The sequence below is a fragment of the Oncorhynchus mykiss genome, chromosome 25, assembly GCF_013265735.2.
Source record: "Oncorhynchus mykiss isolate Arlee chromosome 25, USDA_OmykA_1.1, whole genome shotgun sequence".
NCBI lineage: Eukaryota > Metazoa > Chordata > Actinopteri > Salmoniformes > Salmonidae > Oncorhynchus > Oncorhynchus mykiss.
Window position 1 is genome coordinate 15,167,534 of NC_048589.1, and position 12,010 is coordinate 15,179,543.

The following is a 12,010-nucleotide window of genomic DNA, read 5'->3' on the forward strand; positions in this document are numbered from 1 at the left end:
TCCACAGTGACGTGAGAGACTGATCAACTACAGGAAGCGTTTGGTTGGAGTCATTGCAGGCTAAAGGTGGCACAACCAATTTTTGAATATAAGGGGGCAATTACTTTTTCACACGGGCATTGGGTGTTGCATAACGTTATTTATGAAATAAGTATGTAATTGTTGTGGTATTTGTTCACTCAGGTTCCATTTATCTAATATTAGGTTTTGGTTGAAGATCTGATAACATTCAGTATGACAATGTTCAGCAATTTAGAGAACATTAAAAAGGGAGCAAATATTTTTCACGTCACTGTACATGATTCCACACTCCTTCTGAAATTATTCAGAGGAATTTTTAAAAAAAAGTAATGTATGTCTATAGCACCACTTTCTCGCTCTCCCTGTGCCTTGACAAAGCCTTGACTTTTATTTCAAGGTTTTCTTGTTTGTGCACAATAAGTCTCGGAGATCATGAACCTGTGGAGTAGTGATTTGTTCCTTTGTCACTAGCTGCTCTGTGGCCACATATCTGACCCCACTGGATGTGTATGCCTGCTAAGTATGACAAGTATGACAGAGGGATGGCATTAACATGGTTCTCTGGAATATGACAGGAGGAGAGGAGGCAGGAAAGTGATTCCCAGAGGCTTGGCCGCTGAATGTTCAGGTATCCCCCAGCCAGGTAATCCAATGCCCACATCGGTCATGGCCAGTAAGGGACAGATCAATTTCCACTATGGCTCCTTTTTGAGGCTATGGGTTATGTCCAGCTGCTGATAATAGCCTTCAGAATGGCCACGTTCATGGTTAGCTATTAACTTTGACTGGCAATGAAATGGCTCAAGATTGTAATGAAGAAGACCATAAAGAATATAGAGGATAGATTTGTGTCAGTGGTTGAGTATATGTACCACGCCTCTTGTTCAATGTCTTATCTGTGTGATATAATGGGATTGTCTCAGAGGCCAGAGACATTCCTCACATAGCAGGAGGAGATAGATTATCTCTCTCTCAACTGCGGTTAAAGGGAGGGACACATGGTGCAAACACCTCAGTAGTCTGTTCTCCGAAGCACTGGACCTCAAAAACGACCCTTTAATTGATAGAGATTTATAATTTTGCCATATCTTATCATTGTTCATTGAATTGTGTAAACAATGCTAAGTCTGTGTGTTTCATTCATCCAAGAGTACTTAGGGCTTCTCATCACCACTGTGTGTGTGTGTGTAGATGAACAGGATCATGGGGGATTGGGAAGTGAGGATGGAGACACGGAGCCAAGAGGAGCCACTCTGAACCAGTGGAGTGGAGACTGAGTTTATGGACACAAGACAGATTATGTCCTTACCGCTTGAGAGAAGGACCAGGTTCGAATATGAGGTTGGCTATATCTGAGGAGGAGAGAGGAAAGAATGAGGCAAGATTAGGAAACAAAGCATCTAGTGTTTAATCTAGTCTAGACCAATGACAAATTTAGTCTGTGGGCAAAAGGGTTACATTGACTAGATAAAACCACTCATTCTACCCTCTGCACCAACCTCAACATACCACAGAGTCACTTACTGTACCATTTAGGTTTGGGGATGACAAATACAGTAAGTAAAACATCTAGAACACATACTTAGTGCATCCTTGGCTCATACATAGGCACTCATTATCTTGGTTCCATTTCAGTTAACCTTCATATATAATTTGCTGCAATAAAATGGATCTTGTGGCATGTAATAGGGCAGTTCTTTTCTGTCTGTGTCGGGACAGTGGTGATATATCAGGCAGCCACTTCAGTATGGTACGCAGATAGCTATCGGCCAATTCTCAAAATACATAGTTTTACGTCAGCAGGCTACCGGCCTCGCCCTGCAATTTCAGGGAATGAAGTCGTCTTCATTTGTTTTTCCTGTCTGTCAATTGCTTACATCTTTCCCTGCAGAGTTAGAGGTAAAAGGTCTGGATTTGTCTCATATGGTTGGTTTAAGATGTCTGAGATATACTGGTGAGTTAATACTTCTGTGGATGTGCCTTCATCTGCTTTTTGGCTGTGGAAAATAATTCACTTTGTGTGTGCAAGTGGATTAGCTAGCTACTTTTGAGTGTCCTAAACATATCGAATATCCATAATCAAGTATTTTAATGTGTTTCAATGAAAGGCCATGGAACCTCTACCAAACAGAAGGGGGTGACTGTTCCCTCCATTGTCACAGTCAGTAGGTTGGAGCAGATGGAAAATCATAATTTGTCATACCCCGTCATTTTGGATGCCTCTTGTAGGACGTCATCCAAGTGAGGTTAATTTGATTTCAATAAGGGGAATCAGATGTCTTGAATTATTTAAAATCCCCAAATAGGAACTGGCCTCATTCAGAGCTCTCTATTTCCAAACAGAAGGATCTGACCCATTCCTTCTGGGTCTTATTAATTTGAAGAATGTCATGCTTGAGGTTGTAATGCTATTTGAGGCCCTGTCTGTCTGTGGTCTAGCATGTCTCCCAGTAGTGCATCTTGTCTGGTCCTCTGAGACAGAGGTTCGTTTTCTACCAGATACTTTCACTAGTTGTTAAAATCCAGTTCAGACCACCCACCCAACCCCCTGGATAAAACATGCCACTACTCCCTGACTGACTGGTGTCTCCATAAATGAGATGACACCAACTATGAGGCGTATTTAAACTATACCCCTCCAGCATATCCCATTTGACATATAGACTTCATACATCACATGCTTACAGTACAGCGCAACTAAGTGAGAATGGGTTGTAAATGAGAATGGGTTGTGTTGCGAGTTATGGTTGACTAGGAGTCAGATGAGTGACCCACCTGTTGAGGAAGCCACTGCTGGAGCACCAGTCGGACACCTGTGTGAGTGACGGACACAGAGAATTAACTCATTCATTACCCAGCACTGACCAAATTGGTCACTTTCCCTGGATCTTCAGGCTTGTGGGTTGGTTACCACATTGGATTGTCTTGCTCAGATCATTGAAAGGCAATGGAGGCAAGAGCTGCTCTGCAGTAGCCCCAGAATTGGATATTGAAGTAAATCCTTGATGTTTTAATGACATAACACCTAAGCAGCTAATTCCTATCAGTGTTGATGTACTAATGTGTTAAGTGCATGAAACAATCGCTGATTTTCCCCAAAGCTTATTGCATATATAAAGAAAGTAGGGAGCATGTCACTGAACCCACCAACAATTCTCCTGCAAAGAAAATGGTGAATAGAAGAGGGCAAATCTGTCAACATACATCTTTCCCTTTTCACATCAACATCATGCAAGGCTGTGGCTTTTGTTAGACGCAGGTAAATATAGCAGGGAGAAGCAGCAAAGATCAGGTGGTATACTGTTCCACCACAGACACTCAGCACATGCAGATTAGTAAGGACGGCAGGTTATCATAGCTGGGCAGGCTAGGGCAGGGCATGGCTCAGAGAAGGTTTGGAAGAAGAGACGTTAGATCATTAACAGGTGGCCCCCAGACAACCAGTAAAATCATGCAGGGAAACAGAAAGAGGCAGAGGGGCAGGGAGATTAATGAATCATTCCTTTTATTTTGATTTAGAAATGTGCCAAAGTCAGTGTTGTTCTTTTCTAGTGTTATGATTTTCTAAATCCAATTGGTCTGCCAGTTTCTTTTGGATAAAATGTAACAAATAAAATAACAACGCGAGTCCTGAGTGCAATTCAGATGTCGGTGAAGGCATACAGAGGTTAAAAGGCCGCATATGTCAAGCAAGATATCTGGACAGTCCAATTAGACATATGCATAATTCTCCCTAAGTAGAACATATGTTCATTTAAGTTTGTTTTAAATGCAGTTGCATAATAAGCATGGCCACAGAGACAGAGGGAGAATGTAACTTTAGCTTGGCTATCCAGTTTCAACACATGCTTCGAAAACAGAAGTAGAGTTCATTCTCAAAGGTCAAGCAAATTAGGCCAGAGTCCGGAATAGGTTCATACCCCTGAAGTGCTCCTCTATGGTGAATACAGACACTGAAAGTGACAATTCTAACTAACACTCAGAGGTTTTGGACAAGTAACAATAAAACAATACCTTTTATCTAGTTCGTCAGTAAAAAAAAAAACCCATTAAAATAAAGACAAAACAAATTAAAACTGGAATCAACTGCACCTTTAATAACATACTATCGAAATGTTACAAAAGGCAGATAAAAAGGTACAATTGTATTTAAAAAAAAAAAAAACATTGTGACATCGTGGTATTTAACAATACTGTCAGTTAAACTCGTGTTTTAACTCTTGTTATAAGCTATCCATAGTATCTCGCTAGGCTATCTGTGCTGATTACAGAAGACTTTCTAGCCAGTGACTCCAGAAACATATTTAACCTACACATCTTTGTTCACAAGGCTAATTGTCGGCAAACAGCTGTGAGCATCCTTTGAGCAGGGTGATCACAGAGCAGTGTGTATACAGCCTCCAGAACAAGGCAGGCCATGGGACAGTACAGAGAAGAGTGCATGGCTTTGAACACAGGGAAAATAAAATCACTGGTACGTCGAAACAGTACTTTGTCACTCGCCAATGCAACATCAATCTGTCAAAGGACAGTAAAGAGTTCCTATATGCATAGCTTTTAAAAGAGGCAACCACTGGCAGTGTATAGTTTAACAATGCTAACAAGGACATGACATGAAATAAACAGCTAAAAGCTAATACAAGTACAGCAAAACCTGAAAAAAAAGCTTTTTTTCTTTCTCAAATAAAAACACACCATTGGCAAGTTAAAATGTAACAATTTTGCAGGGAGTTGCCTATCTCAGTGATAACAAGGTGATAACTTAAAAACTGGTTTTGTTTTTTTAATTGTTCCTGTGAAGGTACAAGGCCAAAATGTGCTAAAAACCTGAATAACTTATCCATTTGTAGACAGATAGACATACATTTCCTCTTGGTAAAACCTCTACCTCCAAATACAAGTTTGCATGCATGTGCTGGTGTGGCAGCCAGCTCACTGAGTATTCCTATGTTTATCTGACTGTGCAGCTGAGATGGGATTGGTTGGTAGGGGACTGGGATTGGTTAGAAGTGATGCAACAGAAGACAGTGAGTTAACTACTAACTCATGGTGGTATAGTAGTACAGTAGTAGTAACGCTGGGGAGGCAGGGAGGCAGGGAGAAAGTGTGAGAGGGGAGAGCCCATTGCAAACAGCCGGAGGACAAAAGGCACTGAGGAGGAGACAGACAGGAACAGGAAACCCCGGACAGGAAGAGCATCATCAGTGAGTCAATAGCTTAAGCCGCGTGATCCAACTGACCAGTAGCGAGGGCTCTGCAGGGGGGCGTTTGGAGGCGGGGGCTACGGGGGTCTTTTTGCTGCCCAGGTCATGGTCCTGGTAGGGGATGGTGGCGCTGTTGTGGAGGTCCTGGTTGGCATAGTAGCGGCTGCCCCGGATGTGGTCCACCCCTCGGACCAGCTGCTTTTCCCCCACTGGCCTGTACGGCGGCGCCACTGATGGGACCTCCTCAGCAATGGTGGGGATCCGCTCGTTGCTCAGGTATCTGTACAGGAGATCCTCGCCTGGAGGGAAAATGCACATCTTTAGTACAATTATCTTACAAAAAAAAGTAATACTTTGTACAAATGCATGGTTTTGAGAATAACTTGTTGATTTTAGGGCATATCTTCAGTAGGCCTTACATGTATTATAGAGAAGCACTGTCCCATTAAAAGAGGAGGACTCTGGATCTCTACAGCATGTGTTGGCTGTGGAGGAGAATTGCACAGGCATCTCAGCCAATTAAAACATTCACCCACTCCTCTACCATTGTAGTATAATTGGGTCTCCAGCAGAGAGACTGTTTGAAAGCTCTGTCTGTGCATTCATAGCCATGTGTCTGTTCTCTCCAAGGAGACCAGAGGATGAGGAACTGATCTTGTTGGTGTAAACTCTATTTAATCCAATCCAGGCAAGAGCTAGAGTATGGCTCTCAGTTGACACTAATCACATGGTTCATTCATTGGTAAATTAAGCAGAGCTACCATGCCTCCAAGGTCATTGGAGGGGTGAATTCTATAATTTGTTCTCATGTATTTAGCTGTTGAAGGTGTGAACTGGATAATCTGATTTAGGTTGTGGTTAATTCGATTTCTGGTGGTTAAGTTGTTGTTCTGCAGTAACTTAGAATATGGGTCTATGGTGTGTGTTTGTTACCTTTCCGGCCTTGTGTCCAGGGCTTAGCATAGGTGTCTGCCACTCCAAGACAGGTGTCCACTGGCATGGAGAGGGGGCGGGGCTTACCTATGCAGAAATACAAAACGTTTGAATATTTTGGTTCACTGGTTTGAATATTGCCTTGAATTCTATAACATGTGGGCCTTGTGCGTGTGTGTGTGTGGTTACTGGGGGGGAAGGATACTACTAACCACGAGACGAGTTGATGCGTTCCCTCATCCTGGGCTGAATTACATTGGCCTCGATGGGGTAGGCCACGCCCATCTTCTCGTAGTCTGCGATGGTGAAGCGTTTTCGACTCTCCAGGTCCAGGAAGGAGTTGGGCGACTCTGAACCCTTTGGTCTGATCTTACTGATGCTCGAGTACGAGCTGATCTTACTGATGCTCGAGTACGAGCTGATCTTACCCTCTCTGTGGACAGAAAATACTGATTAGCATCAATGTCCCATTTCATATAGGTGAAAGCACAAGGAGGGTGATGAAGAAAAAAAAAAATCTGTCAAATTTGCTTTATGCTTTTGCTCAGTCCCTAACTAAAGTTGCTGTGGATATGAGAGTCCACTAAATGGCAAAAAAAAATATGATTCACTATCTGGTAAACATGGTGAATGCAGTAACAGCCTGGTCACTGGCATACATGGACAGAGAGGGAGGGAGAGATACAGCGAGAGAGGGAGTGAGGGAGGGAGGGTGTCTGAGGAGGCAGATGAAACAGAGAGGCTGTTGCATAAGGTCTGTCTGTGGCGTGAGCGGATGGAGCTGGATGGAGACGGCACAAATTAATGTGCTCTGCTGTGGGGGTTTATAGGCAAGAGGAGAGTGGCGAATGATCAGGGGGCTGAACCACTCATTATCCAGACTTCAAAGCCAGGAGCATGGAGCTGGAGAATGAGTGTAGGCTGTCTGTGGGCGCACGGCTCCCTCAATGCAGGGTTACAGGGGCCCACACAGACCCCTGACTCACCCTTTAGCATAGGGCCAGAACACAGCAAATTCTAAACCTATAACTTGAGCCTAAGCCTGGTAACCCTCCTGAGCATAGTGTACTTACAGGGGTACACATCGTGGGGTGTAGGGTACAGAGGGGGGAGGGGGAATGTACAGGTCTAGGATGGCTGGTTTCTCCTTGGTGGAGCTGTCTGTGGAACAGCCTGGAGACTGGGTTTTGTTCAGGGAAGGGGTGCTCTGAGAAATAAAAAAGAACAAAAAAAATACAAAAATGTCAGAAAAATGCTCCCCTCATAGGACCTATTATAATTGACGGTGGGCAAACAGCCGACAGCCTAGCTACATCAAATGGATAAATGTCTTAAAAGGTGTCTACTATAAAAATCTAAACATAACTTGTTGGCAAGGAAGAGTGTTTCCCCATTTGTCACATCCTATAGTCTACTCTAGCCGATGACTTTTGTCTTTTTAAACTTCCAACATTCATTACAATAACGGATGGTTGATTACCTAAAGTCTCTTCTGCTGTATTTACATACCCTAACCAAGTCATTCTAAACACTACTTGTTAGGAAGGAGCTGGATTATCCTACATATGACAGGTCACTGACTAGGTATCCCCCTTCCCCTTATTATATTTGCCTATGGCTCTTTAAATCTATACAACCCTATTTAGAGAATCAAATCACGTTTTATTGGTCACATACACATATCTAGAAGATGTTATTGCGGGTGTAGCAAAATGCTTGTGTTCCTAGCTCCAACAGTGCAGTAGTATCTAATGAATGGAAGGATGTTGAGGATAATCCAAAATAGCTGCAGCAACATAGTTTTAAGAGACCATACTATTCTACCACAGCTTATGGTGCTATTTTAAAACCACACTACTTGGTAAATTGACCAGGTTCAGTTTCACTCTGCATCAAACAAAGTAAATACTGGTACGTCTACGCTCACCTCCTCCCCTATTACCAGGATACCTGTAGAACTCAGTGTCACTCCTGAATCACTGTGTGTGATCCACCATTGCTTAACACACCGACGCCTATCTCTTATCATTAAACCCAAGATGTCGTGCTTTGATTCCTGACACCCTGTTCAAACACGGCGGTGGACAAGTCCAGAGTGATCTGGTATCTTGGTGATGAAAGGTTCTTTGTTAAGTGAAACCATCTATGGTCTGATATTATGTGATCTGATTTTCCCAAGGCAGAAGCAGCCTCCAGAGGCATAACGAGGCAGTGCCAGGACCAGAGTGCAGGTTCGGTTACAACAACCTATTGTTCCCTTTGGAGCCCCAGTTACTGCAGTCATGGCTCAGGTGCATTGCTGTGGCTAAGAGCTTAGCCAGATCCTATTTGTCCCCATATGAGAAAAGTGGTGAATTGGATTACCATTACATAACTTTATTAACACAGGATTTGTTTGGACCCTCAGAGACTTGATTCTCCGCTAACGCAAACCTTTGGGGATTGAACGTTCTCAAAAGAGGGTGTACCCAAGCCCTTTGTGAGCTGAATCACTGAGCGACCTATTGAAATACTTGTCATCCATGGAGACTGGCTGACTAGCCCCATCAATACAGGCCATACTGAGGATTCCCACCCTACTGCTGGATGTTGATCTGATTCTACACACACCTACACAAACCACCTCCAAAGCAGCTATATTCTCCACTGAAGGAGATGCTATCTCCCTGCAGACTGACTCTCAGACTGCTGGCTGCCACTACTGATGACCCAGTCTGAGTGACATCATCACCAGTGTGTGAGTACAGTGGCTGTTGTTTTATTTGGATGCCATCACTGAATGGAGAACAGCTCTGCATTGTCCTCAGCCCTGCAGCTTCCGGGATATTTTCCTCCAACTCTCAGGCTGGTTCCTACACTTGTCTAGGCTTGTTACACTCAAACATTTCTCCATACTCCCTCATGAGTCACATCCAACAAAAGGTAATATGAACAATAACCTAAACACTGCCTTGGTAAGAACACCTGAGTAAAAGATTAAGGGGTTTGGGGTTGGCACCTGCGCCATGGGCGGTTTCCAGCGCATGTTCTTGAGAGGGGCAGGTGTGAACCCGCAGGTGCCTGTAGGTCTCTTCTTCAGCAGCAGGACTACACCTTTAGGGTCCTCTCTCAGCTTCCCCACCAGGTTCTTCAGCTGCCAGCCCACCTGAGACCAGGCACAGCAGCACAGATCGATCAGTGTCAGTACATCATAGCGGAGGACAACAGAAAGAGGCACAGCAAGAAACTAGGAAGAGACTTCCCCCTGTGAAATCATTATGTCACACTGTAGTCAGGTCGACTGCAAGGAACACATTCCAACTGCTGGAACCTTTCTCTGTGACAGGTTTCAGAGATAACAGGTGCCGGGCGCTCACCACTGTCTGCTGGTTGACCTGGATCACCTCATCACCCCCATGGATCTTCCTGGTCATGTCTGCCGGGGACTGACAACACAGAGAGGAGAGGACAGGATTAGTATACAAACCCCCCTAGCTCAGAGACAACGCCTTCATGTAGTATTAGCCCCTGGATAACTCCACCTTCATCTGTTCGCTTTGTCATCAGAAGTGCCATGTATGGGCTTGTTATGAAACAGACCACTTAATAAGCCCCTGAGGAAATATACGTTTTACATAACTCTGACTAAACAACACAAACGCCCTCTTTATGAATACGTCGTCACATTATGCATGTGAATGTCAAAGGAATGAATGAGTCACATGATGAGTTAAGGTTTGATTCATCCTTAACGACTGGGGGCATGATAATTAGGCTGTAATAGCACTGCTGCCAACGTTCCTCTGAAGGAGGATGCTTTACTGTTAAAAGTTTGTGATTCTTAAATGGATGATGAAGACAGGAACAGCTATATTATTTAACCTCTAAACACCTCCCTCTCTCCACTGCTTGGTAAGGAACACATTTACACTGCTATCCTAGCTCAGTGGTAAACAGCAATGCCCTTGAGCCCCCTCAGAATGGGAGGAGGGGGAGGGGCAGGTTGGGTTGGAAAGAAGATGTACTGTTTGAAGCCCAACCTTAACTGTCTCCCCATCAGAACTTGGCAACTATTGTTTATGCATAACATTAAGGGAGTTGCTATACCAACAGGATGTATATTGAACCGTGAGAAGTGGATAAGACTGACAAAAAGGTGCACATTTAGACTAACTGAACCAAAGGAGCAAGGTGCGTTCACTAGGATGGTTTTCACCAAAATCTACTCATTTGTTCCTCTGTGGCCACCATACTTACATGCTCTGTGGTCCCTGTGATGACATGAAGTCCATCATAGGTGGATTTGATGTACATACCCTGTAGGAATATGAACATAAGGAACATGAATTTCTGAGACAGTTTGAACTTGTGAGAAAGTTGAGGTGCACTACATAAATGTAGCTTGTAATTCAGTGGGTTTGGGGTTAAACTGGAAACTCCCATGCAGCATTCCTCACCAGTCCCTCCCCAGGCTTGATGTTGTTGAGCTGAACTTCATCCAAGCATGCGGATTGGCTCATCAGAGGGTCAGAGGTTGTTCTCATGGTCTGGTCACAGATGCTGTTCAGAACCTTGGACTGCAATGAGAGAGGGGGGAGGAAACCCCTTTAAGCAAGACAGGAAAACCAAACAAACAACCCAAAGAATGAAAACAAAATATCATGGAATTTCATGAATACATCTCATCAAATTAATTTGATTTAATTTAAGTTTTATTGGCAAACAGTGACTGTGTGCTTTTATGACTGCTGTGATTACATGACCAGCCCAGTAATTTAATGTCCGGTCACGTGATTGTGTTTATGCAGCCACCGCCTGTCACCAGAGGTGTTATTTCTTTGGCCGTCTGCATTCAGTCAGTGTTAGAGAGGTGGCGGTCTGGTGACGAGAGGCCCTGTCCTTCAGCAGCAAGTCTCTGGGGAAATTATCACCCTCCCCAGAGAAGAGGGGTGAGGGGGAGAGGAGGGGGGTGAGGGTCATTAATGTCACCCCCCCCCCCCCCCCCACCCCTTCTAGGTCATTATGGACAATCTCACCACTTTGTCATCATTGGTGGGGGCATTTTAGTGACGCTCAGAGAATAAAGAGCTTTTTCTTCTCAGGCGAGTAACAAGCATCATGTCTGAACACTCACAACAACACAGTTGTGCCTACATACAGATGTGGACAGTCAAACGTTAAATCAAACTTATTTTAGCTCTAATTTAATTTTTGGTTGACCACACAAGTCTATAACCAGATCACTTGACAGGGATTTGTAAAGAAACAAGAAATCACTGAAATGCTACTATTCACCGTTGATTGGGACCAGGCTGTAACTAGAACAGTTTTTCCGGGACAGTTCATTGAACAACAAGTTCGGCATGGAGAAGACTCTAAACAGTGTAGACAGAAGTCTAGCTATTTTGTGTGTCTGCAGCAGAGTTCATCAAGGGTGTCAGAGGGGGGCCTCCCGAGTGGTGCAGTGGTCTAAGGCACTGCATCGCTTGAGGCATCACTACAGACCTGGGTTCGATACCAGGCTGTGTCACAGCTGGCTGTGGTCGGGAGACCCATGAGGCGACGCACAATTGGCCCAGCGTCGTCAGGGATAGGAGAGGGTTTGACCGGATGGGATTTCCTTATCCCACCGCGCTCTAGCGACTCCTTGTGGTGGGCTGGGCACCTGCAAGCAGACTTCCCTCGCCAGCTGGACGGTGTTTCCTCCAACACATTGGTGCGGCTGGCTTCCGGGTTAAGCAAACAGTGTGTCAAGAAGCAGTGTGGCTTGGCAGGGTCGTGCTTCGGAGGGCGCATGGCTCTCGATCGCCGCCTTTCCCGAGTCTGTAGGGGAGTTGTAGCGATGGGACAAGACTAACTACCAATTGGATATC

General features: G+C 44.4%; 1 protein-coding gene across 2 annotated transcripts in view; it reads right to left on the minus strand.

The window, feature by feature from the left end:
• Positions 1-4,095: 4,095 nt before the first annotated feature.
• The window catches only part of LOC110505405 (connector enhancer of kinase suppressor of ras 3), a 56,051-nt gene continuing 48,136 nt past the window's right edge, over positions 4,096-12,010 (minus strand). Inside the window, exons 6-14 of one of the 2 annotated variants that reach the window (XM_036962811.1) lie at positions 10,595-10,714; positions 10,395-10,454; positions 9,515-9,583; positions 9,157-9,303; positions 7,232-7,365; positions 6,371-6,591; positions 6,159-6,245; positions 5,645-5,710; positions 4,096-5,524 (exon numbers count right to left, since the gene is read on the minus strand). In XM_036962811.1, the coding sequence (XP_036818706.1) occupies positions 5,223-5,524; positions 5,645-5,710; positions 6,159-6,245; positions 6,371-6,591; positions 7,232-7,365; positions 9,157-9,303; positions 9,515-9,583; positions 10,395-10,454; positions 10,595-10,714 (1,206 nt within the window). In that variant the 3' untranslated portion in view covers positions 4,096-5,222. The remainder of the gene's footprint in view (positions 5,525-5,644; positions 5,711-6,158; positions 6,246-6,370; positions 6,592-7,231; positions 7,366-9,156; positions 9,304-9,514; positions 9,584-10,394; positions 10,455-10,594; positions 10,715-12,010) is intronic. The other variant, XM_036962812.1, reaches the window with a different exon arrangement.